The sequence below is a fragment of the Myotis myotis genome, unplaced genomic scaffold (assembly GCF_014108235.1).
Source record: "Myotis myotis isolate mMyoMyo1 unplaced genomic scaffold, mMyoMyo1.p scaffold_m19_p_10, whole genome shotgun sequence".
In the NCBI taxonomy this organism is placed as follows: domain Eukaryota; kingdom Metazoa; phylum Chordata; class Mammalia; order Chiroptera; family Vespertilionidae; genus Myotis; species Myotis myotis.
In genome coordinates this window covers 79,255,096-79,280,460 of record NW_023416314.1, presented here as the reverse complement: position 1 = coordinate 79,280,460, position 25,365 = coordinate 79,255,096, and the positions used below count along the sequence as shown (strand labels likewise).

The 25,365-nt window shown below is 57.2% G+C and overlaps 1 protein-coding gene across 1 annotated transcript; it reads right to left on the bottom strand.

The window, feature by feature from the left end:
* Nucleotides 1-3,738: 3,738 nt before the first annotated feature.
* EHD1 (EH domain containing 1) lies at nt 3,739-25,067 on the bottom strand. The gene is made up of 5 exons (XM_036326739.1): nt 24,499-25,067; nt 19,390-19,487; nt 8,509-8,921; nt 6,086-6,250; nt 3,739-5,685 (listed from the first exon to the last, which is right to left on the bottom strand). Exons 1-5 carry the CDS (start codon nt 24,900-24,902, stop codon nt 5,161-5,163), a joined length of 1,605 nt encoding a protein of 534 aa, XP_036182632.1. The 5' UTR covers nt 24,903-25,067; the 3' UTR covers nt 3,739-5,160.
* Between the last annotated feature and the right edge of the window lie 298 nt (nt 25,068-25,365).

Genomic DNA, 25,365 nt, shown 5'->3' with positions numbered 1-25,365 from the left:
GCCTTGAGCTTCTCCTGGTTCCAGGCCGAGGCTAGTGCCTGGCAGCAGAAGGGCAACCTGTGGCCCCAGATGCTGAGGACAGGGGACAGGAAAGGCCAGAGGGCGGTGGACTTGATGTAGGCCTCTGGGAAGGGCCTTGATGATGAGAAAAAGAAACTGTCAGGCCCTGTCTGGTGTGCTCAGAGTGTTGGCCCGTGTACCGAAAGGTCGAGGGTTCGATTCCTGGTCAAGGGCACGTACCTGGGTTGGAGGCCTGATCCCTGGCCCTGCTCAGGAGAGAGCGGGAGGCAACCAATCAAAGTGTCTCACATGGATGTTTCTCTCTCCCCTTCCCTCCCTCTCTTCTACTCTCTAAAAATCAGTGGAAAATATATCCTCCGGTATATTTCTGAGGCGAGCAGAAAGAAAATGGTGGTTCACATAAGGGGGCTGCCACGGAGGGGGAGGTGAAGCCCAGAGCAGGGGAGTGGCCGGGAACCCAGGCCTTCTGAACCCCAGAGCATAGGTCCCTGAGCCTGGGAGTGGCTCAGACACAGGCAGCCTCGGGGTCTGTCCCAGCCACCTCTTGGGCCTCCTGAGCGGCCGATGACTCCCTTCAGTGGCTGAGGGCGAGCCTCTCCCAGCCCTGCCTCAGGAAGCCACTCTCAGCAGATGGGCCTGCAGGGCCACTTGCATTGGCCTGCTGCCCTGGCCCTGGGCCCCACCGGAAGCACAGTGCCCCACCCCTGCCCCAGAGACCCAGGGACCACAGGGAGGCTGGCTGGGGGTCAGACTGTTGACCAGGCGTGTGGCCGTGGGCAACTCGTTTCCCCTCTCTCTGGGCTGCTGTCTGTTCACAGTGGAGAACTGCCCCAGCTCAGGTGTGAGGGGCAAGCGGTGCACGGGGTGGCCACCCGTGGTCGCGGGTCTGTCTAGGACGGTGGTTCTCAACCTTCCTCATGCCGCGACCCTTTCATACAGTTCCTCATGGTGTGGGGACCCCCAACCATAAAATTATTTTTGTTGCTACTTCATAACTGTAATTTTGCTACTGTTATGAATCGTCATGTAAATATCTGATATGCGGGATGTCTTTTCATTGTTACAAATTGAACATAATTAAAGCATAGTGATTCATCACAAAAACAATATGTAATTATATGTGTTTTCCGATGGTCTTAGGCGACTCCTGTGAAAGGGTCGTTCGACCCCAAAGGGGTCGCGACCCACAAGTTGAGAACCGCTGGTCTAGGAAGCGTGTGGTTGGAGGGTGGGAGCTGCATTGCCGCTCAGGCTCCACGTTTTATCTAAACGTGTGTCTCTGTGGGGGAGAGGCTGATGGAAATGGTGATGCTGAGGGTCCCCACTCCCCAAGCTAGTCCTTGGCAGCCCTGCACTCCTCCTCCCCCGCCCACCCCAGCACACCAGGGTGTGTCCTTTGAAAGTCCAAAGCTCCAAATGGGTGGACAGATGGTGATTTCATCATCCTGGCTTTTCTTCCCAAAACCTTCTGTGCTGCTCCAACACACCATAGGGGCTCCCACGCTCCACGGAGGCTGCAGGCCATGTGGTTTTATAATCAGCAAACCTTCTGGGCGCACAGGAAGCCAGGCCTGAGCCCCATCGGCCACCACCCCTCTGGCCCATGGGCGCCACCGAGTCTGTGAGCTGCATTAGGGAAGGGTGGGTCCTACCTGCTTTGTTCTGGGAGTTGGGTGGGGCGCTGGGCTCCCTGCACCGACCCTTAACCGCCCCCGCCCCGGCCCCCAACTACACTGGGTGCTGAGCAAAAGGTGGCCACCCTAGGGGCCCTGCCTCTGAAGCAGGAGCTCCTGTTTGCATTTTGCGAGCGAGGAATCGGGCTCAGGAGGGAGGACAAGTCTCAGGGAGCGAGCAGCGGAGCTGAGACCCGCCCTCTGTGTGCTTTGGATGGAGGGGGCAGAACTGGTGGCTGGGTGTCCTGACCCTGTTAAGCCTGGTGGCCTTGGGCAAGTTCTGAGACCGCCTCTTTGAGATGAGAACAGGCAGGGGGTCAGCTTCATGGTAACATTTTTGACGGCAGAAGTGACTGTTTTGACGAGATCTCACATGAAGGGCTCCCGTGTGGGGCCTGGAGCAGTGGGTGCGCCCCCTTGCTTCCTGCATCGTGGGTTCCGAGGTGCCACGTGGGCAGATGGCCCCAAAGGCCTCTCACTGCAAGAGTTCTGGGTGCGGGTAGAATCAGCTCTCCTGTACCCCAGCAGCTCTGAAGGGGGCCTTTCACCCAGGGTCCTGGCCGGCTAGGGAGCTGGGGACGAGGTGAGGGGCAGATGCTACCCTCCGAGGTGTGGCCACTCCTTTGTCCACACACTGGCCCCACCTGAACTCCCATCACAGCCCGAGAAGACCCCCAATCTGTAAAACTCAAACCAGGGGCCTGAGCTCCAGGCCAGCAGGGGTGCAGCCACCTGCCCTTGGCCCTTTAAGTCTCAGATCAACCGCCACTTCCTGAAGCAGCCTTAGGGGTTCGCCCTGCCTCCGCGTGCTGGGGAGGGTGCTGAGTGTGGGGTGCGCGGGAAAGCTGAGGTGGCGGGCTCAGTGGAGGGGCAGAGCGGCCCGGCAGCGCTTCTCTCACTCCGCGTGCTTTTCGTGCTCCAGCTTGAGCGAGCCCGCTGCACCTCCTGGTGCCCGTGCACTCTGAGGGGCCGTGCCAAGCCTCCGGGCCCAGCTGCAGTGGTAGCATTTAATCTTTCGAATCTTCCATGTGGGTTTCTCAAATCTGAGTCCGTAGCTATAGAATTGGGGGGTGGAGGGGAGCTGCAGGCTTTGTTTTTCCTTTGAAAAGGGTACTTTGGATTACAGGCTGGTGGGCTCACGCCTGGAGTCGGGCACACCGGGTCTGAATCATCCTATACAGCTGCCCGCCGGAGTCTGGCTGTGCAATGGGGGAAAACACCGACCTCCCACCATGACGGCCAAGGTAACCCCGGTACAAGGCAAACTGCCCGAGTGGTGCCGGGCTGGCGATCAGATACTGGTGGTCAGACCAGACACCTAAGCCGGCTGGCACGCACAACCTGCTGGCAGGACCGTGGGCACCTGTCCACATACTGTCTTTTGCCACAAGTGAGCCTGGCGCGCTCCACCCTGATTACACGTCTGAGGCCTGCATGGTGCATCAGCTCCCAATTTGTCTCCTTCCCTGGGCTGGTACACGCAGTTCCCGCCTCCTCCCCCTCCCCCCTATCTGAGGCATGGCCGGCCCCACCCTTAGTAATTGTATTTTTGTTGCTGGTCTGAGTACCAGCGTCACTGTATCTCAACGCCCCCCCTCCCCCCCCCCGGCCCCCGGGCCTAGCACAAAGTCCAGTCAACCATTGTCTACTTGATCCCGCCCAGTGCCCAGAGCCCCACGGGCGCCCACCTGTCTGCCCATGTCCAGGGCGGGCCCAGGTTGGAGGAGATGCTGTGAAGATCATACAAGGCAGGTACCTCTCCCCAGCCCCAGGGCAGGCAGCCTAGTTCTGTCATCAGAGATTCTCCCAGCTTCACCCCGTCCTCTCCTAAAATAAACCCCTGCTCAGCCCCCACGGAGCACAAGGAAAGGGGTCATCAGCCCTGTCTGCGGGCGTCTATTCAGAGGAGTTGGCTGCCAGAGCTGAGCGTGACTGCGCCTGGGCCCCGCCCTGGCAGGCCTGCCAATCTGTCCCTGCCCTGCCAGTGCCCCAGCAGGCGCCACGGGGAGCAGCCCTGGGAGAGAATGCAGCACCAGAAGCCAGCTTCAGCACAAACTTCTTTAATTCAAGAAAGTCTTGTCTTAGTTGCTTTTCTTCCCACAGGTGAGCGTGGAAAAGCCACTGCATCGGAAACAGTGAATTCTCAACAATGCACCTTCACCCTCATCTAATACCGCACGGAATGGTGGGCCGAGGCCGGCTGGACGTAACCAGGCCAGTTCCTGGCCACTGGGACCCAGCGGACGGACGCCTGGAGAGCAGCACTGGGAGGCTGGGCGGGGCTGGAGAGGTCAGAGTGCAGGAGTCCCTGAGACCCCCGTGGGAATGATGGCGGCTGCAGGCCGTGGAGCCAGCAGTATGTCCAGGCCCGGACATACTGCTGCTTAGACAGCCCGACCGAGGCAAAGCCATGAGGCGGCCTGAGCTGGCCACTCGCTGCCTGTTTATTCTCAGCCTGGGGAAGGGGTTGCTCTAAAGGCATCCCACCTTCCTTTGCTCAAGGGGCTGGGTTATCCCTGGTCTCTGGCCACTAGGCCAGGGCTAGAGCACCAAACCATGCCAAGTTCATGAGGACCTAGCACCCACCCAAGGGTGGGGCAGGGAGGTGCACCGGAATGTCCAGGGAGTGAGAGGGTGCCACAGAGAACACCTCTGGGGTCCCCGGCGGGGGAGCTCTGCACACACCGTGTCTCATGGCTCCTGGGTAGAGCTGCCCCTGGTTAGAGTGGGAAAGGAGACAAGAATCACAGCTTCTGAACGAGTGGTTGGGAAGTTACTGGAAAACCCAGTCAAATATATGAGGTGTTACTTTTACGGAACCAACATTAGCTTATATATCTTCTGGAAGATGTTTTCTTTCACACCCACCACCCCTCTGATCCCCCAAAGGCAGCTGGGCCTTGCTTCGGTGACGGCCACGCAAGGGGCGGGAGGCTAGGAGAGCAAAGAGCAGGGCTGTGCGCAGGGGGCTGAGAGGTGGCAAAAGGCACAAGAACCAAGTCCGGGACATGGGGAGGAGGCCACTGGCCCGAAGAAGCTTCGCTCAGTTTAGGAATAACCCAGATCCAGCCACTCCTGTCCACACAGGCCCCAGCCCGGCAGCTGCCAGGAGGGGTACGCTGGGAGTGGTTGTGGGCGCTGAGTGCTGCACAGCCAGAGCGGGGGGCAAGGGGGGAGGCCAGCTGTGTGCGTGAAGGCATGGGGCTGTCAGAAGGAGGAGGCAAGAAAGAAGGCCGCCTCTAACGTTATATATTAAAAATATCCATAGTTCTTGTGCATAAAATTCCATCATTCACATACGAGTATCACCCTGCCTCCCTGCTGGGCCCAGGAACAGCCTTTGAAAGAAAGATGGTGGTTTTCCTTTTCAAGAGCCGAGGAGACAGCCACTCAGTCTTTATGGACCTTGAGAACCGGCGACCCTCCCCGCCCCCCGTCTGCTGGCTGGTCGCACGGGGCCGGCTGGTCACTCGAGCCTCCGCTTGGAGGGTGGGATCAGGTGTGGGGGGAGATCGGTGGGCAGCTCATGGCCCTCCAGCTTGACTTTGATGAGGTGGTTGGCCAGGGCAAACTCCTCGTCGTCCAGCAGCCCGTCCTTGTCCACATCGGCCAGCTTCCAGATCTTCCCCAGCACCGTATTGGGCAGCTTGGACTTCACCATCTCCTTCTTGGCGTTGGCACCCGTGATCTTGCCATTGACGGGCGACAGTGTGTAGAAGATCTCGTCATAGGTGGGCTTGTCCTTGCCTACCACCCACTCGATGTCATCAATGCCTTCCCCGGCCCCCTCGCCATAGCCGTGCCCGAAGGGCCCATTCATGGTGCCCTCGAAGGCACCGCCCTTGACGACCTGCGAGGGCATCTGGGACTCCTCCTGGCGCACCATCACCATCAGCCGGGCGATGTCGTTGGCCAGCATGTCGTCCACTGTGTCCAGCAGCTTGGGCTTCAAGGCCTGGAACTTGGTGAAGTCTTGGCTCTGCAGCAGTTCCTGTGGTGGGCGGGGAAGGAGAAGGGTGGGTGGGGCCCTCCCAGGCTCCAGGTGGAGTGGGCAAAGCAAGGGTTCCCAAGAGAAAGCGGGTTCCTCATCACAGCCCGAACCACTTCACAGCTCAGGCAACTCGGTTAACCCCACTGGGCCCTGGCTCCCCAATTCGTAAACTGGAAGGGGTAAAGAGTCCCTTCCGGGCAGGGCTATGGGGAGAATGAACTGGGATGAGGCCAGAGTGCCTGGCCCTGTCCCCCACCCCGAGGACCTGGGTCAACTCCTCCGATTCGGGTGGGGGGCCGGTGACTTTCCCAGCTGCTTCCATTTTGGGAGCCCCACCCCACAAGACCCAGTGCCCGGCCTTCCTCATGCCCCAGCCTGCTTAGGGTGCGGGCCACCGGACCTGCATCTTGCGGAGGCTCGGGAAGTCGCCAGGGGAGATCTGATGCTCCCGCTCGATCTTGGCGTAGATCTCTCCCAGGTTGTTCACCAGCTCTTTCTTCTTGCTCTCTTTACCGAAGACATTGGGCATCTCCTTCTTGAGGGAGCTGATGATGTAGGCGTGAACCTGTGCGCAGAAGGGGCGGGCGTCACAGGCTTCCTGGACACCTCGGCAGGGGTGTGGCCTGCGCCGGGGCTGCCCCAGGAAGCGGGGGCTGTGACCCAGGAAGGCAAAGGCAGTCCAAAGCCCACGTTCTGCTTCCCGCTGCCTCCCTCCCCCAGGGACCCCTCCACGGGGCAGCAGGGCAGGGCCCCCACCCTCCTGCATGTGCAGACATGTGGACGCTCACATCGAGGTCATAAAACTCCACCACGGCCTGAATTATGCTCCACTTTGTCATTACCAAAGCCTTAGGGGTGACTAAGGATTAGAAAAACGCCACAAGCTTTCCCCAGATGATTCAAGCTTTATCTTAGCTTCGATACCTTGCTTACACATCTGCCAATTCAAGGCGGCACACCTCCATTTCCTCAGATCAGGCTGGTAATGCTGACAACCCTCCAGGGCACCAGCCCTTCAAATCCTCTGCCTTTGCCACGCAGTGTCCAGCCAGCCCGCCAGCCGGCCACCTTCTCAGACTCCACCCCATTCCATCCCTCCACGGCCTGGCCCTGGCTGCCCTGGACCAGGAGCCTGGCTGAGAATGGCCCGAGGGAAGCAGGCCTGGCACAAAGAGCCCAGAGCCCAGAGCCCAGAGCCGCACTCCAGGAGAAGGAACAGCAGGTGGGGGAGAGGCTGGAGGCCGGGTTTCCCAGGCAGTGAATCAACGTGCCCTCAGGCCGGGAGATGACACAGCCATTTCTGTAAGTGAACAAGCAGGAGGAAGTCTGCCCTTTGTTCTGTCCTGGAAGGGAGCTGGTCCGAGCGCGGGCAGCCCTGCCAGGAGACCCTTCCCTGTGGTCTCTTCTCCGCTCACTGCCTGTCCTCCTTCAGCCCCGGGTGTCCCTCAGTCCTATGAGGTCAGGTGCCAATTATTCAGGTTTTCTCACAGGTTCCTTTCTTAGAACGAGCGACACTCGCCAAGAAGGCTCCAGCAGAGACACAGCTAGGAAAGCGCGCAGCCCTGTGCTCTCCTGCGGGCCTCTGCACCTTGTCTAGGCAGACAGACCACCAGGGGCTCGAGTCCAAATGCTCAGCAGGGCAGACGTGGGCCTGAGAACCCATCTCCTAGCGAGCTCCCATGTGCTGGTCCAGCACTCTGGGCAACAGACATAGCCGGTGGCAAAGGATGAGGGTCAGTTCTCATTACTCAGGCCGAAAGCTACCCGACACCAGGCCTCAAGGGAGGGTGGGGTGCCCTGGGCCACGGTGTTCTGTCCACGGCGGAGCCTCAAAACCTCAGGGCTACACACGGGCAGCGGCTCCCTGAGGCAGGAGCAGGCCGGCAGGGCTCTTCTCAGCTCTCCCAGGACAGGCCTGCCGCCCAGCAGGGAAGACACATCTTCAGTCCTGATACTCAGGGGCCCAGGGTGCCTGCTTCACAGGCCACAGGACTGCTTTCGCCAAAGCCAAACACCACACACTGCCTTCCTACCCTCTGCACGCCGCCTGCTCTCCACGGCCCTTTCATCAGAGATCGGGGATGCACAAGGGCCGCTGCAGGCCACTATCGCTGACCAGCCAGCCCAGGGTCTCATGTGCTTGGCCAGACACTGAGATTCCAACCTCTTGAGCAATTCAGATGCTGCCAGTAGGTGCCAGCAGGCCCCGTGCTTCCGCAGAGGGGCAGGGATGGTTTAATAGGGCCTCTGAGGCTGAAGCCACCCAGCATTCTCTCTGGGCCCACAGGTTAGAAACCCACCTCTCCACTAGCTTCCTGTCCTGGCTTAAGCATCAGCTCCCACTAGAGGCCCCCCAAGATAGCTCCCCAGTCTGCTTCTGCAGCAGTCTGTGGTCTCCCCAAATTGTGCTTTATATGCTGTATGCCTTCCCCACTATGGCTGACCAGTGCTACAAGGGTGGGGACCTGCTGCCAGTCCCCACTGTGTCCCCAGCGCCAGCATCTGCCAACTGTATTTCAGTGCTCAAGAGACCTGTGGGCGGAAGCCCGTGAGGCCTTAAGCTGCACCTCCACCCATTTCCACTCCCCAGGCTGCTGATGGTACAGTGGGACCTTCCATTTTGAGGTTCACGTGCAGTAAGAATTTCACTTAAAAAAACAGCTGCGCCCACAGGTGCAGAGAGGGGACTGGTTCAGACACAGTGCAGTGGGGCTGGGGCTGGGGGTCTGCAGAGATGGGTCTTGGGCAGACCAACCCCCGGGCCCCAGTGGCAGTCCCAGCACAGGAGCCCACCCCGGAGCAGGCATGCCATGCCAGGCCTACCTTGGCCAGCCTTGCCCTCTTGATCAGGTCGTTGAGCTTCCTGAGGGCAGCGTTCCGGGGCAGAGACTGGATGTCCTTGAAGAGGTCCTGCTCCTCGGCCTCGAAGAGCTTGCGGTTGTCGGGGATGAGGAGGGGGTGGGACCAGAAGGAGCCGATGTAGACCCTGACCACCTCGGGAGTGTTGATGATCTTCCCCAGGGACCACATGAGGGCCCCGTACACCCGCATCAGCTGCTGGGTCTCGATCTGGTCGGCCTTGTTCAGCACCACGCGGATCTTGTCCTCGTGGTTCTTGAGGGCCTTGATGACTTCTGAGAACTCGTCGGAGATGTCCAGCTTGTGGGCATCGAAGAGCAGGATGATGCGGTCGACCCGCTCGGCGAACCACTCCAGGACAGCCGCGAAGTCGTACCCTGTGGGGAGAGGAGGGTGAGCTCAGGGGCCCCTAGGGACAGGCGGCTCTGCTGTGGCCTGGTACCTCTCCACCTGGGTCATTTACATTTCCAGAATGTACTCAGCACCCTGAGGGAGTCATCAGGTCTCCCATTTCTGTACCCACCACGGTAGCGCCCTCACCCATGCAGCACCTGGCATTAAGAGACGCTTAGAAAATAAACAATGCAAAGGAAGTCACTAAGTCCACGCTCTGAAGTGGGTGTGACTACGGCAGGAGTGAGGAGACCCCAGCAGCACGGCTCAGCCCTGTGTGGCCAGGACAGACTCGGGTGCTGCCAGCCAGGTGCCCTGGCACAGCAGTGACAGCGAAAAACAGCGCGAACACCTGCCAGCTCCCTGTTCTGCAGGAATCTCATGCTTCCCTACAACAGGGGCTGGCAAACTGCAGCTCAGGGTCCAAATCTGGCCGAGCCCCTGCTTCTCCACGTGAGGTTCTACTGGGCTACACCGCCTGCGGCTGCTTTCGTCCACAGCGCGGAGTTCACGGTGTTGCGACACCGTAAAGCCTGCAAAGCCAAAAACATGAAGTCTCTGACCCCGACGGAGTTTGCTGACCTCTGCTCCACAAGGAGCTCACGAAGTGACAAACCACTTCCCTCGCTAGGTCTTAAACACTTCCCTAAAGTGAAGGGCTGATCTGACTCGTTTCCACGCTAGTCACTGCGGGCTCCCGCCGACCGGTGGTGCGCGGGCGTCTGTGGCAGAGCGCCAACCGGAAATCTTCCTTCAGGAACAATTGTCTTATTTCAGCTGGACTTCCCTCCCAGTCCCCCCGCCAGCTGCCTGACAGCAGAAATGAACAAGAAAGGGAGTGTGAGCCCTTTGTCCTTTTGCCTCTCCTGCGCTGGAATGGACATGTGACAACGGGAGCTGGAGCAGCCACCTTGGGTTCAGAGAGCAGAGCTGAGCGCCCAGGACCGCCTTGCTGAACTGCTATGTTTCACAGAGGCTGCCTGATACCTGACTGAAGCCAGTGGATTTGGGGGTTTCAGTAACAGTGGTTGAACTTGTATCCTATTTTGTAATTACACTTCAAAATGTTTCCATTTCTTTCACTTCCCCCAGAAGAAGGGCAATTGTTTCTCACCTTTTAGGAACCCTAAGGAGAGGTAGGAGCCCACGTGGAAACCAGGACTTCAGAATCTCTGGGAAGCCTGGGCCCGGCCCTGCACTGCACTGCCTCTCCGGGTGACTCTGGGCATTTCCTTGTCCCTGGGATCTGTCCTCTCGTTCTCCACCTGCTACCCACGGGCCACCCAGATGGGGGGCGTCCCTCTTAGGAGCCCCCTGTACTTCCCAGAGTGCAGTCAAGCTCCGGAGATTTAGCCAGAGAAGCCACTCCTATGGGGAAGAGCCAGGGACACAAGCCAGCCACACCGATCTCCCCCACTTGGCCCCTCCTCAGTCCCCCCCCCGGCCCCCTGCCAGGTGGGGATTCAGACCTGTGTTTTCTAGACCATGGGAACAGAAAAGCTATCCGGTAGAGGAGGAGACCAAAGAAAAGGACAAAGTGTCAAGAAAGGGCCCAGCGCAACCTACAGGGCCACGGGGAGGGCAGTCCCGCTCTAGGAACCTGAGGCCGAGCTCAGGGCTGAGGGCCAGGCCACAGCCCGGCCCTAAAAGGCTGCCGCCTCCACTGGGCCAGAACCCTGGCCCCCTGCCTGGCTGCATAAACACTCTGGCTGCCAGGCCCCCAGGTTCAAGTGTGCTTCAGAGTTGTCTGCAAGCCTGAAGCCACGGCGTTCCCAGCCTCTCCCCGGGCACTCAGAAAACAGGATTTTAAAGGAGACGGTTCTGGATTCAACCCCCAGTTCCAGCCACTGACTTTGTGACCCTAACTTCTGAGTTACTCATTCTTCGTCTATCAAGTTTAAAAACCAAGTCCTCCTTCTAAGATCATGGGAGGGTCACATGAGGCAATGTGTCGGGCTCCCAGCACAGGCCCGGGCGCTGGAATGACTTCCATGGAGGCGGGGCGAGGGGAGAGGTGACAGGGCCACTGGACACGGGACAAGCAGCCTGGGATTGCATCACGGGTCAAGAACTGCGCGACCAATGTTGGGTCTGGCTGAGGCCAGAGGCCAGCTCTCCCCTTGTGGCCAAGACACGGACACTGGAGGAAGCCCCCAAATCCATGGCTTCTGCGCACACATGGCAGCCTCCGGGGCGACGCAGAGTCCGCCCACCCCAGCCGCCAGGAAACAGGATGCTCTAGTCAGAGGCAGCCACTCAGCTGGCTGGGGTTTCTTGATGCGGTGGAGGTGAGGTGGAAGGGCGGGGGGGCATCTAAGCCCCTGCGACTCTGAACCCCCAGGCTGGGCAGGGGAGCAGCCGGCCTTCCGAAGGCCCGGGCAGCTGGAGGCAAAGGGCAGGGCCACCAGCCTCCTTCCCGTGCTCAGTGTGGCAGGGCATGGAGCAAGTGCCCTCACGGCTGGTTCCAAAGTACAGCCCCTGTGGCCCCAGCACATTGGGGCCAGAGCGAAGCTGCCTGCAGAAAACCAGAAAGGAAGGCGCAGGCACAGGCGCAGGCTGAGGAGAGTGGGCGCGGGCTCAGGAGTCGGCAGGGCCTGCCCAGGCCACTCCGCCAGCGCCTTGTATGGCTGGCTCTGCGACCAGCAGGTCAGCGCTGAAAAAGCGATGACTCAGGACTGAACAGAGGCTCCCTCTCAGCAAAAATGAGGCCCAACTTCTCCCCTCGCCAAACTATTTGTCCTCAGACGGACACAAGTTCAAATGACCAGAGTCCCACAGCTGGGGAGGCAGCGATGCCAAAACTAAAGCTTTGGGAACAGGGGCGCCCTGATGGGCTGGGCTCAAGCTCAAGTTAGCTTTGGCCCAGGAGTGAGGACAGCAGCGGGGAGCTGAGGTCACCCCCACACTCCACCCATCGGGGCCTCCCCCTCCCCAATGGTGGGGGGCCAAGAGCACGACCGGAAAGGGAAAGAGGAGGAGGTGGAGTGAGGCACGGGAGTCACAGCCTGCAGATCCTTAGCCCCAGCCAGAGCTGGGTGCCCCGGCTACACACCGTCACTCACCAGCACCTCAACGCAGAGTCAACAGAGCTAAGTCCACTTTTTTGCAGGTGAATGACATTTCCTGTTTATTATGGAAAACGCTCGCTTTTGGTGAGAGAGAAGGGAGAGGTCACGGTTCCATTCCTGGTCAGGGCACATGCCTGGGTTTGGGGCTTGACCCCTAGTAGAGGGTGCATAGGAGGCAGCTGAGCAATGATTCACTCTCATCATTGATGTTTCTCTCTCTCTCCCTTTCTGAAATCAATAAAAATAATCTTTTTAAAAAATGGTTAAGTCTTGCTCTGGCCAGTGTTGCTTAGTGGTCAGAGGATGTCAGGTTAGATCTGTGCAGGAGGCATCTCTCTCTCTCTCTCCCTCTCCCTCTTCCTGCCTCCCTCTCCCTCTGCCTCTCCCTAAGAATCCATGGAAAAAATACCCTCAGGTGAGGATGAACAACAACAAAATATGGTTAAGTCTTATGTTGTGCACATTTAACCCCTCCCACCCACACAGTCCTGGGGGTTGGGAGAAGAGAAGGGAAAGGTGGAGACCATCAGGCTGTGTGGACAGGAGGCCCTCACCTTGGCTGGGTTCCTGAGCCTCCTCTGGGTCCCTTCTGCCTTCCAGGGTGCCTCCTGAGGGGGGGTGCCTTCCCGACAAGCCATGCTTCCCTCTCCCCACACCAGCACCCAGCACCGAGGTGCAGAGGCAGCAGCTGTGATTGCTGCCTGCTCCAGCACCTCCAGACACAGGCAGTTCCAGCAGCCAGAGGGGAAAAGCTGCTTCATACATTCCTAAAGCTTCTAGAACATGAACAATAGAGGGTTTGTCTCCAATCAACTTCTGTTTCCTGCCATTCAAGCTGTTTGGGCCTGGGTATTTCTTACCATCGCTCTCCATCACACACGTTTCCAACTCGTGCTGGACCAGGAGAGCAAAACAAATATTAAAGAGCTGAGAATCACCCGGCCGGTGTGGCTCAGTGGCTGAACTTTGACCCATGAACCAGTAGGTCACAGTTCAATTCCCGGTCAGGGCATATGCCCAGGTTGCGGGCTCCATCCCCAGTAGGGGGCGTGCAGGAGGCAGCCAATCGATAATATTCTCTCATCACTAATGTTTCTCTCTCCTCTCCCTTCCTCTCTTTGAAATCAGTAAAGTAAAAAAAATTTAAAAAGAAATTCAAATTTGCACTGGACACAAATGTTTATAGCAGCTTTATTCAAAACTGCCCCAACTGGAAATCCAATACCCTTCGCTAGCTGAGTGGATCAAATGATGGTGGGACAGCAGAGCAACAAAGGAGCAAACCACCGACACTCAGCTACGTGAGGCCCGAGAAAGCACAGGCCAAGTGAAAGCAGACACGCCAGACACATACTGAACGATTCCCTCCCGACATTCTGGAAAAGGCAAACCCTTAGGGACAAGTATCAGATCAGTGGGTTGCCTGGGATCAGGAGTGACTACAAGGGGCGCAGGAACTTTCTGGGGTGATGGGAGACTATACGCAGGTCATGGTGGTGGTTTCAAGACAGCTCAGAGGGCTGTGCACCTAAAAAAGGTGAATGTGACTGTGTACAACGGAGACCTCAGTAAACCCGGCCCAGCAGCACAGACGGACAGGGCGGGCGGGGAGGACAGACGGACTGTGGAACCAGGCCCCCTTTGAATCCTGGAGCTCTACCCAACAACCAGCAGTGTGACCCAGCCAGGCCACGCCCCCGAGCCTCACTTTCTTCCTCTGTAATGAGAAGATGGCATGTTTCGCCTCACAGGCTGCTGTGGCATCGAATGAGCGCCCGGCACACTGTAAGCTCTTGGTAAATGTTTGCTAGTATTGACTCACAGGATTTGTACTTTGGACTCAAGAAGCTTAGGTTCTAATGGGTGTGTAGGCAACGACCGCTCTAATGCATGAAGAATGCCTCGTACCCCAAATATAAACTGAACATTTGCAGGCGCTCGGGCCAGCTGCTTACCCGGCCCGCCGCCGAGCTGGCAGCCTCGGAACAGGTGCCGAGCGCCGGCACCAGCTGGTACCACTCCTCCGTAGGCAGAGCCGGCAGCATTCCCTTCCAGGGCTTGGGCCCAAAGCTGCCTGGCTGGACAGGGTGGGGGCAGCGGGGAGAGGAAGGCTTCAGGAGGGAGCTGCCAAGGGGCAGAGCACCCAGGGGACCTGGAATCTGGGAAACCCCGCTGAGTCAGTGCTTCCCCACCCTCCAGCTCAAGATGCTATTCAGAAAAACGTCTTCCCCATCAGAGTCTGGGAAGTCCTGGATTTCCCAGTGCCTTTCTTTTCAATCAGCTGACATCTGTAGGGCACTCGGCTGTGCCCTGGGCACCGGGGCAAGAAGTCCATGGAGAAATGCCTGCAACCCGGACAAGAACCAAGGCCGTACATTGTCCTCTCACTGGAGTGGCTCCTGAGGGTGCAGCTTCTGTGCAGCTCTGACCCCTAAAGTACTGACCTGGGCCTGGAACCTTCGGTCATTAGCTGTGCTGTGCGCGCTGGGCAGCCAGGAGCACGCAGCACTCCAGCCTTACAAGGGGGCGTTTGGGAAGCTCCATGGAGCATTCTATGGCTGAAAAGCCCCGGTGAAACTCTGGCCGGGAGGGCTTTTAGGGCTGGGGCATCTGAGGAGGTGGTCAGCGCGAGGGTCAGCGTGAGGGATGGCTCAGGGATGAGGGCTCCAGCTCTGGCCTGAGGAGGCAGAGCCTGACTATGAAGGAGCAGGCCGGCTCCTGGTCTTAGACAGACCCTGGGAACCAGGGACAGTGGGCGGAGGGCAGGTGAGAACCCAGGGGACAGGCAGCCATGGTCAGGGCTCCCAGGATTGGTGCAGGGAACAGGGAAGGAAGATGCCAGCACGGTGACTGCAGGTCCACTCTGGTCTCAGGCTGGCCGAGAAGCGCTGTAGGAGAGCTCAGAGCGCTGCACTGTGATGACCGAAGAGGGTCAGGACTTGTCTGATCCAAGCTCTCGGGGGCTCCTTCACCCCAGAGCACCCTCTCAGCACAGTGCAGTGTGAGCACAACTCCTGCTGGGTTCCAATCCTCGCACCACACATGCGAGCCTGTGTGTCATCTTGGGCTAATTACTCAACTAGCTAAGCCTCTGTTTCCTCCTCTAGAAAGCAACAGCTTCCTCTTAGGTGCAGCTGCTGTGACAATACGTGAAGTGGGTTCACGCGGCACAAAGCCAGGCACAAGGCCAGCCGGCTCCGGCCTCCTGATCCGAGTCTGAGCACGTCACTGCTGCCACACCTGCCACAGGGAAAACTGACGCACAGGTCCGCGCAGCTCAGCCACACGGCCATGGCAGGAGCACACTGGCTGGGGCTTCCACCTGAGGGGGCCTCCCCCGCTGCTACCAAGGACCCTGGGGCGACTGTGCAGGCGCCCCGCAGCCGGGAAGCCCAGGGCACCAGCCCAGCCAGCCGGGAAGCCCAGGGCACCAGCCCAGCCAGCCCGATGCCCTCTGGGACGCCTTGTCTGTCGCACAGGCAGCACTCCCGAGTGAACCCTGTGTCCACAGGTCACCTTTTCGGCTGACACAGGAGAACGTTATCTATCAAGTCACTCAGAATATTAGCCCAACAGGGAAGTGGGCCTGCAGGTCCTACCTTACCTTCCAGACAGTATCTCCTGCACACAGTAGGGACCACGGGGGAAAGTCAGGAGGGACCAGGCCGCAGGGCGGGAAATGGAAGCGGGTGTAATGAGCAGCTGAAATGCACACACAACCTCCAGAAGGATGTTCTGTTTCCAGGGAGGGAGACTGGCGAAGCAGACGCCCATGCTGCTTGCCCGGGAACGGGGCTTCTGCTGGCTCTGTCTTTCTGAGAGGGAAACACCTGCTTTCCACGCAGCAGCAAAGGGAACAGAGGCGGCGGCCGGGAAGCCTGGACACACTGCCCTGCTCTGACCTCCCTGCCGGACCAGGCGACATGGGACCTTTGCAGTAACTGACGGGTGGGGCCTCAAAGAGAAACCCACTCCCTCTCCATCCACCAGTGGCCACCACCCCGGGACCCACACACAGCACATCTAAGAGCCCCGCAGGACGGCCTTTCTCCTGCTGAGAACATGCTGACACCAAAATGTTCCACAGCCAATTCTAACTCGGTAACTTCTAGTGAAACACTTTAACCCGAGACCTCTAGGGTTACAAAGGGAAAGAAATGGCAAAATCAGTTTGATGTCTCACTACGCGTCACAGCAGGAAAACCCTTCTCTTATCAGAATAATGCACTTACCTTTTTAAAAAAATTTTAAAAATTGCTTTGAGAGAGGGGGAGGAAGAGCAATTTTTGTTATTCCACTAGTTTATGCTTTCATTGGTTGATTCTTGTATGTGCCCTGATGGTGACTGAACCCGACATCTTGGAATGTCACGATGACATTCTAACCAACTGAGCACCCAGCCAGGGCCCTGTGCTTCTCATTAAGCCACCCGCCTTCCTGTCCATGATGGGTGGGAAGGCCTGTGGCTGCCCAGGGACCCAGAGGGGCCAACACCCTACACCTGCAGAAGAACAGCAGGGCCCACAGGTGGAGCCGGGGGCAAGCTAATGGAGCCCGTCTCCTGCTGGCTTCCTCTCCCAGCATCTGCCCTCTGCACGCAACTTGAGGGCCAGGGCTGCCTTGCTCACCGCGTGCTCCCCTGCCCCCAGTCAAATGCACTCTGTGTGACTGCTCTGGGGAGAGAAGGGGAGGCACGGACGGCAACAGCCTAGCAGACAGGATCTGGGTGCCTAATGTGGCAAGACATTCGCTCCCAACCTCTCTGCCGGCTGAGCTCTAAAAAGCTGAAGTGTCAAAGCCAGCCAGCAGGGGACTTCCCAGCACTGGCGGAAAGAGCTTTTTCTGAGTTCCCTTTTCCGTGACAACAGGGGCCACAGAACCCTAAATCCTTTCCCTAAGTATCTTCACTCCAGCTCTGAAGGTCACACTGAGGGCTGCATTCTGGGAAGATAAGCCTCTTTTTGTGAGCTACTGTTCTTTATGCACAGATATGCACAACTGGCCTCGGGCTGGGAGCACGGTGGAAGCCCAGAGGAGGCCCCAGTCAGAAGCCCCTCCGTTCACTCCTCCGGGTCGTTAAAAAGAAAGCTCTATACAGGTTCAAAAAAAGTCCCTCTAGGATAGCTCAACCCTGGAGGGAGACTGAGAATAAATCCCCTTTGTGGGACTCTTTAAGAGTAACTGATTCAGCTTTTCTGGCCTTATTTTGGCAAATGTCAAGGCTTAGGCACTTTCTTAAAACCACATGCTGACCTGACAAGCTCAGGGGAGGCCTGCATGGCAGTCGTGCAAACTCAGAGACCTAAAGTAACCACAAAGGATGGTCTGAAATTAAACTTTAAAAGCAGTGATGGTGGGCAGTTATGTCCTAGGCCGGTGTCTTCACTCACAAGGTCAACCTTTACCTTAACTAAGCCTATCTGTCCTTTTGCATCTATGATAACACACCCTTGAAATGTCTGGGTAACTTGTAACTTCCCTTTTTCTGGAGCCCCTGGGGCACAACCAAATGTGCAGGGCACCAGGACAGAGACCACAAATTCCTTCATTATCATGTTAATTGATCCTGCACCCACCTAAGTATGTGTCCATCATTTTACTTTTTATCCAATCCCAGGGGTTTCCCTGCTTTGCTTTATCCCTTCTCCTTAATCTATCACCAATGGATTTCATGTAACCCTCCTACGTCCCTCCTTTGATTGCAAATGTATAAATACAAATGTAACCCGCCATTCTTCAGAGCATTATCTCAATTCGTTGAGGTTCTACTTCCCGGCATATGTGGACAGTTAGGCTCAAATAAACTCACAAAAATTCTTTGCAGGTTTCAATGGGTTGTTGTTTTGTACGTTAACAGCAGGTTGGAACAATAACAGCAATAGGAGAAAACTGGCCCTGGCCTCTTAAAGGGGCCCCTAAATCTGCTCCTTGAACCCCTAGGATGTCATTATCCTTGGGTGGAGAACCTAAAAGCTTAAGACAGATCTAGAGACAGAGCTAGAGCAGGTCAGTAAGCTCTGATGCAATCCTATAGGCAGGGGACACAGGCCTGGAAAGGAAGAGAAGTAAGGTTTGCCAGCACCAATGACTGGGCCCCACATTCTGGGGTGATGGGAGACTATATGTATAGATCTAACCTGACATCCTCTGACCTTTACAGCAGACACACACGACCCCCCAAATCTCAGGCTGCTGGCTTCAGTGCTGAGCAGGTGTTTCCCTCTCAGTGCTCATCAATGCTGGGCAGCCCAGAGGGAAAGGGTGCAGGAAAAATCTGCAAGTTGATGGTTAAACAAACTTCCCTTGTCCTCAACCCCTCTCTGAGCTTACCCTCCTTCCATTTTCAATTTGCAGCTGCAGGCTCCCCTCCTGGCCTGCCAGATATCATCTGCCTGCCCTCATGCACCTCTAGGCCCCAAGCTCCCCTCCCTTCTACAAAAGGGGGGTGGCGGGGAGAGACAGCAGAAACAGAGCCCAGTTCAGGCGCATCCTGAAACAGATCTTCAGAAAAGCTTGGCAAAATCGAACCAGGAGCTTACAAAACTGAATGGGTCTGGTGCACTCAGACTCAGCACAAACAACGCCCAGGCAGACTGCAGACATTTAAACACATTTCCGCTAGCCCCTCAACATTTAGCCAATTCCTGCCAGTCTCCTCTTGGTAGCCTGCTAGAGTCCAACTGCTTTCCCACGGGCCTGCAGGGCTCACTGGGAATGCACATGGTGTTGGGGGGCAAAGCTTTGAAACACAAACTAAGGTGAGTGAGCCCAGCCAGGCCAGCGGGCTCAGTGGTTGAGCATCGACCTATGAACCAGGTCACGGTTCAATTCCCAGTCAGGGCACGTGCCCGGGTTATGGGCTCAATCCCCAGTGTCGGTGTGCAGGAGGAAGCAGGTCAATGATTCTCTCTCATCACTGATGTTTTTAACCCTCTCTCCCTTCCTCTCTGAAATCAATAAAAATGTAAAAAAAAAAAAAAAAGTGAGTGAGCCCAAAGAGCCAGGGGCTGGCTCATTCACAGTCAGCAATGCTGGCTGAAATACCTTGAAGCCCAGATACTAAGCAATTTCCTATGACCTCACAGCCAGCCTGAGGCCCCAGCTCCAGTCCTGTCTTCCTTCCCAGCATGCCCCAGGGGCCGGAAAGCACGAAAGCCACACGCTGGCTGTGGTTTCACCAGATGGCTCTTGTAACTTCAGCAAAGGAGCCAAGGAAGGAAGGAGCGCCTTGGCTCGGCGAACTGTGGACACAGAGGGCGCATGGGAAATGGGCTCTCCCTTGGGCTGGGACAGCCCTCAAGGGCAGCACCTGGTCTGCATCGCAGACATCAGATGGGGGAAGCCTGACCACCAGAGGTGCCCTGGGCTGTGTCGGTCTGTTTACCTCTGCTGATGCGCTGTTTCTCCCCGGACAGGATCCCGGGCGTGTCGATGATGCTTATGCTATCCAAGACCGGGTTGGGCAGCTGGGCACACATGAACCTGCACGAGCAAGAGCCAGAAGAGAGAGGTCAAGACTCAGTTATCGCCGCTCTAGAGGGCACAGCGGTGCTTTCGGTGCTCCCTCGCCACCTCCGCTTCCTTCCCAGGAACAAGAAACTTAAAGGTTTTCTATCAGCTTAGTGGCCAGGGGTGGCCAGCAGGCTGCACATGGTCTCCTAACGGATATCCAACCAGCAGGCTCAGACTGACCCACATCAGCACGTCCCTCACATTTAGCTTCCCCACCAGTTCAAGAGTTCAGCATTCAAGCCGAAACCGGTTTGGCTCAGTGGATAGAGCGTCGGCCTGCGGACTGAAAGGTCCCAGGTTCGATTCCGGTCAAGGGCATGTACCTGGGTTGCAGGCATATCCCCAGTAGGAGATGTGCAGGAGGCAGCTGATCGATGTTTCTCTCTCGTCGATGTTTCTGACTCTCTATCCCTCTCCCTTCCTCTCTGTAAAAAATCAATAAAATATATTAAAAAAAAAAAAAAAAAAAGAGTTCAGCATTCAAGTTGCTGACATGTTAGCATGAGCGTAGGTCACCATTCAACCACTGGCTACACTTCTTTTTAAAAAATGTTTTAATTTATTTATTTTGTTAATCCTCACCAGAGGATATCTTTTCTATTGATTTTTTCTAGAGAGTGAAGGGAGGGGGAGAGACAGAAAGGGAGAACCATTGATGTGAAAGAGACACATGGATTGGTTCCCTCTTTTTTTTTTTAATATATTTTTATTGATTTTTTACAGAGAGGAAGGGAGACGGATAAAGAGCTAGAAACATCGATGAGAGAGAAACATTGATCAACTGCCTCCTGCACACCCCCTACTGGGGATGTGCCCACAACCAAGGTACATGCCCTTGACCACTATCAAACCTGGGACCCTTCAGTCCGCAGGCCGAAGCTCTATCCACTGACTCAAACCGGTTAGGGTGGATTGGTTCCCTCTTGCATGAGCCCTGACCGGGGGCCAGGAATTGAGCCTGCAATGGAGATATATGCCCTTGACCAGGAATTGAACCCGCAACCCTTCAGTCCAAGGGCCGACGCTCTAACCACTGAACAAACCGGCCAGGACTGGTTTTTATTGATTTTAAGAGAGAGGAAGGGAGAGAGAAACATCATGTGAGAAACACTGATTGGCTGCCTCCTGCATGCCCCCTAGTGGGGATTGAGACCATAATCTGGGTATGTGCCCTGACAGGGAATTGAACCAGCAACTCTTTGGTACAGGAGACAGTGCTCAACCAACTGAGCCACACTGGCCAGAGCCTACTGGCTACATTTCCACACACCAAAGAGAGTAGGTCCTTTCCTACTGCTGCTGCCTTTCCCAGCCCTTCCCTTCCACCAGCTCCTTGGGAGAAGGGACTGCAGTGGCAGCCAGGGAAAGCTGGAGGACCACACAGGCTGGTGGTGGGCAGGGAAGGAGACATCATTCTCTGAAAGTCAAAGCATGCAGGAGGCAGCTGATCAATGATTGATGTTTCTATCTCTCCCTCTCTTCCTCTCTGAAATTTAAAAAAAAAATCTTTAAAAAAATAAAAGAATGAAGGCACAGAGAGGCTAGCAACTCATGAGTGAGGACTTAGCTGTGTGTGCCTAAGTTCCCACTGGACTTAAAACAGCAAGGGGCTGTCCCAACTGGAGCAGAGATTCTTGATTAGACACAGAAAAGGCTCCTCTGACAACTTCCTGGAAAAGGTATTGTGGGCAAAGAAAACACTGGCCCGAGGTCTGCAGGACACCGGCTTAAAGCTGCCTCTCCAACAGCCGGGAGGAATCTGAGCCGATCAGCTTCCCCTTTTGGCCCCACCCCCTTGGTGACCAGAGGCCCCCAGGCTGAGGGTGAAAGGTACTGCCTGCAAACACAACAGAGCAAAGCCAGCTGCCCACAAGGGGAACAAACCTTGGACCTCATCCGCCCCAGCGCCAGCAGCAGAGCTGCGTGCTGTAAACCAGCGTGTGCCAGACCTGGGGCTCCTGCTAGGGAAGGGAGTCACTGGAGAGAAGACCAAACTAAAAGCTGGCTCTGGGTAGTCACATACAAAATGCCTTGTAGCCCTGGCCGTTGTGGCCCTGGCCTTGTAGCCCTGGCCGTGTGACTGAAAGGTCACTGGTTCGATTCCTGGTCAGGGCACGGACCCAGGCTTGATCCCTGGTACGGGGTGTGCAGGAGGCGGCTGATTGATGTCCTACTCTGGCATCGATGTTTCTCTCTTTCTCTCTCTCTCGAAATCAACTAAAAATCTTAGAGAAATAAAGCCTTGCACATGAGCCTGGCGAGTGCATTAACATGCTCTGTGGCGGAAGCACCCAGGGGAGCAGGCGGTACAGATGCATCCCATCCCATCTTCTCACCAACAAGAATGCACAGATCTCACTTCACACTACCGGTGGGTGGGAACGTCACACAAGGAGTTTCCACAGGACCATCTTAGGACACCCTGACTGCCCTGCCTCCCTCAGTCAGCTCCATCTGATTTTGGTCTTAGAACAGCCACTTAGGGGGAAAAGACCGGAAAGTCAAGTTCATGACTCAATGGGTCTCTTTAAGAGCCCTGGGAGAGGCTGTGCCAGCCAGAGAATTGCCCCCTTTGTGTGCCCTGCTGGCCAGGAGGCACAGACTGACACAGCTCAGGCCTTGGCTTCAGTGCACACCCATGCCCCCCACCCTCCACTGTAAGGGCCTTTAGGCAGGGCCATTAGCATTTGGGGACCCTTTGGAGACGAGGTGGTGGCAAGAAGGAAACAAGTGTGGCTGTTGGCTGCTGGGGCACCAGCATCATCCAAGTGCCTGTCTGGGCCCAGCTCTCCCGAACTGCTCTTTGCCAGGTAGAAGCAGCAGCAACAGGCTGCACAAGCAGTCCGCCCGGCAGCCACTTGCAGGGTGAGCTCCACAAATCAACCCGGCTCAGGGGCCGAATAGTTTCCTGAGCTGATGAGGTGGGGATTGCCTAGATCAGCGGTCGCCAACCGGTGGTCTGCGGACCACTGGTGGTCCGTGAGGTCCAAAAGGTTGGCGACCACTGGCCTAGATGGCTAAGATCCCTTCTAGCTCCAAAACTTTAGGTCGGCAAATTCAAAAAAGAGGCCATATGCTCTGGTCGGGTAGTTCAATTGGTTAGAGTGTCGTCCCAATACGCGCCAAGGTTGTGGTCAAGCACATGTAAGAATCAACCAATGAATGCATGGATATGTGGAACAGCCTATCAATGTTTCTCTCTCTCTCTCTCTCTCTCTCAAATCAATGAAAAAAACAGGCCACATGCCCATTTCTTCTTCCAAAAAAAGGTTTACTATCTCAAGCAGAAGTGGAAACCTAAGGGCAAAAGAGGTAGGTCTAGCTACCCTTCCTTGTAGCTCCCAAAGTTCTGCGTGGACGCAGAGACCTAATAATGCCTGGAATTCCCAGCACAGCAGCCAAGTTTTCCACAAGACTGCACCGCGCCCACCAGCTAACGGCTGAGCCAATCCCTATCTACAGACACAATAATTCTAAAACGCCAGCATCCTCCAGAGAGAGGCTCCAGGCTACGGCCGCACCTCTGCAGGGGCCCTCCCCAAAGGGCTTGACTCAGCTCGGGCCTGACACACAAACGCCATGGGCTACAAAACGGGAGGGCAGGCTTACAGGCCTGAAAAGGGCAAAAAGACAACCGCAGCCTGTCTCCTCTGTTAATGGTCGGCTCTGTGACTGGAACAGGCCTGGGCGGCTGGGATTGGGGGCAAGCGGGTCCACCCTGTCCAGTTGGACAGGGTCTGGAAAGGAATGTGATCACACAGGGCGGAGACTGGAAGGCAGCGAGGCTGCGGCCCAGGCCCAGACTGAGCACGGACGGCATGTGGAGTCACTCCTTGAGTGGGAGGCGGCAGAGTGTGAGGTCCCCGGTACGCACCATGGGGATGAGGGGTAAGGATTTTAAGAATGCTGACTAGGGCTCCCAGTTCCTTTACAGAAGACTGAGTTTGGCCGGGTAGCTCAGTTGGTTAGAGCTTCGCCCCCATACACCCAGGTTGCAGGTTCCATCCCCAGTCGGGCACACGCAAAAATCAACCAATGAATATATAAGTGGAACAACAAATTGATGTTTCTCTCTCTTTCTAAAAAAATTTTAAAAAAGTTAAAAAGAAAATCAATCAATAGTATTTTTTTTTTAAAAAAGTGAGTTTGGCCGTTGCACTCCTTAGAGAGGTCCATGCATTTCACTGGTTGCATCGGGAAGGATAGCATCTTGGAGGACCGATCCCTCTCATCACCGGAAGGCAAGTTTCACCCAGTTAACTGGGAAGCTTAACCAAGCAGGTTAAGGAACCTCCTAGTCTAGTGCGTCTGCAGAGGGATTCAGGGTCCAAATCTCATTCCAGGGCTCCCGGGGTCACCACACGACGCTGCCTCCTGTACCCCCTAAGGCAGCCAGGCCCTGGGAGAGGGGTTCCAGCCCATCGGCCTGCGGTCCCCAACTGAGCCCTGCGGTCCCCACCTGGGCGGGCGCGCAGACCCTCCCTGCCCCACACAAAACCAGCGGCCCCAGGGCAGGCAGTGCAGCACCAGCAAAAGAATGGCTACAAGTTTCACCATATTTTCCACTTAAGAAACAGACGCTTGCGGGAAGGAAGGGGTGGTTTGAATGAGTTAGGTGCGTCCAGCCTGGGGGAAGCATGTGGACATGACTAAACCCCTGGTTCTGAGGGAAGTGGGGCTGGGCTCTGCGGGGGTGGGCGGGTGGGTTGGGAACTAAACTGATAACCTAGAAAATTCTGGGAGGTGACAGACCCGGGAGAGGGGGAGCCGCTGATGCCCACCCCAGAGCCACAGGTGGGTTTCCCATGAAGCGGCAGAGGACCCTGTCCCCTGACGCGGCCCGGGGAGTGGTCGCTGAGGGTCTCGCCGAGGCCCTGGAGACAAAGGACGGCGGGGCGGCGGCCGCGGGAGACCCGAGCGCGGGGTCGGGGGGTCGGGGCTCCGGCCGCCCCCCCCCGCTCCCCAGGGCAGGGGCAAGTACCTGTTGAGGAAGGCGTTGCCGAAGGCATTGAGCTTGCGGAAGGGCCGCCGCGGGTCCACGACGAGCGCGTTACCCGGCACCACGCCCTCGGTGGGGCCGTGCATGACCGCGATGAAGGAGTCGGTAGTGGGCTCGGGCCCGATGCGCATCCCCGGGAAGTCCTGCTCGATCAAGTGCCGGATGAAGGTGGTCTTGCCCGTGCTGTACTGGCCCACGAGCAGCACCATCGGCTTGTTGTCGAAGTCCGCATCCTCCAGCGCCGGCGAGTGGAACTCGTGGAAGCGGTAGTGCTCCTCCAGGGGCAGCAGCTTCTGCGAGTACAGCTGCCGCAGCCCCTCGGCCACCGTCTGGAAGAGCTCAGGCTCCTTCTTGCGCCGAGCGTCCTTGCTGACCCAGCTGAACATGCTGCCGGACACCGGGCGGGCTGCTGCGGGGAGAGCGGCGGCTGGAGCGGGGCGAGGCGCGCAGCCGAGGCGGGGCCCGGCCGGCCGAGGGGCGGAGAGGCGGCCGGGTGGCGGGGCGAGGGGCGGGGAGGGGGCCGCACTGCGCAGGCGCACGTCACAGGCCGCGCAGCGCCCTCTGCGGAGTGTGGCGCGCGCCCCGTCCGGCGCCCTTTATAAGGCCGGTCTCGGCGCCGGGGCGTGCGCGCCGCAGGGGGCAGGGAGCTGGGAGCTGGGAGCGGGAGGAAGCGCCCGGCCCGCGGACCCCGCGCCACGTCTTTTCTGCCCCCTCTCCCATTGGCCGATTCCAAATCTCGCGAGCGCCGCTGGCCCGGCTCCCCGCCCCGCCCGGGTGCCATGGCAACCACACTTGTTTGGCCTCACACTCAGTGGGCGGCTCCCGGAAGTGCTGCGGTGGGAAAGGCGG

Coding starts and splice junctions, on each gene's coding strand:
- EHD1 (XM_036326739.1), bottom strand. CDS start 24,902: ATGTTCAGCTGGGTCAGCAAGGACGCTCGGCGCAAGAAGGAGCCTGAG. Junction 8,922..19,389: donor GAAACAGCGCATCAGCAGAG/GTAAACAGACCG, acceptor CTCTCCCCACAG/GGTACGACTTCGCGGCTGTC. Junction 6,251..8,508: donor AGAGGGCAAGGCTGGCCAAG/GTAGGCCTGGCA, acceptor TTCTGCGCACAG/GTTCACGCCTACATCATCAG.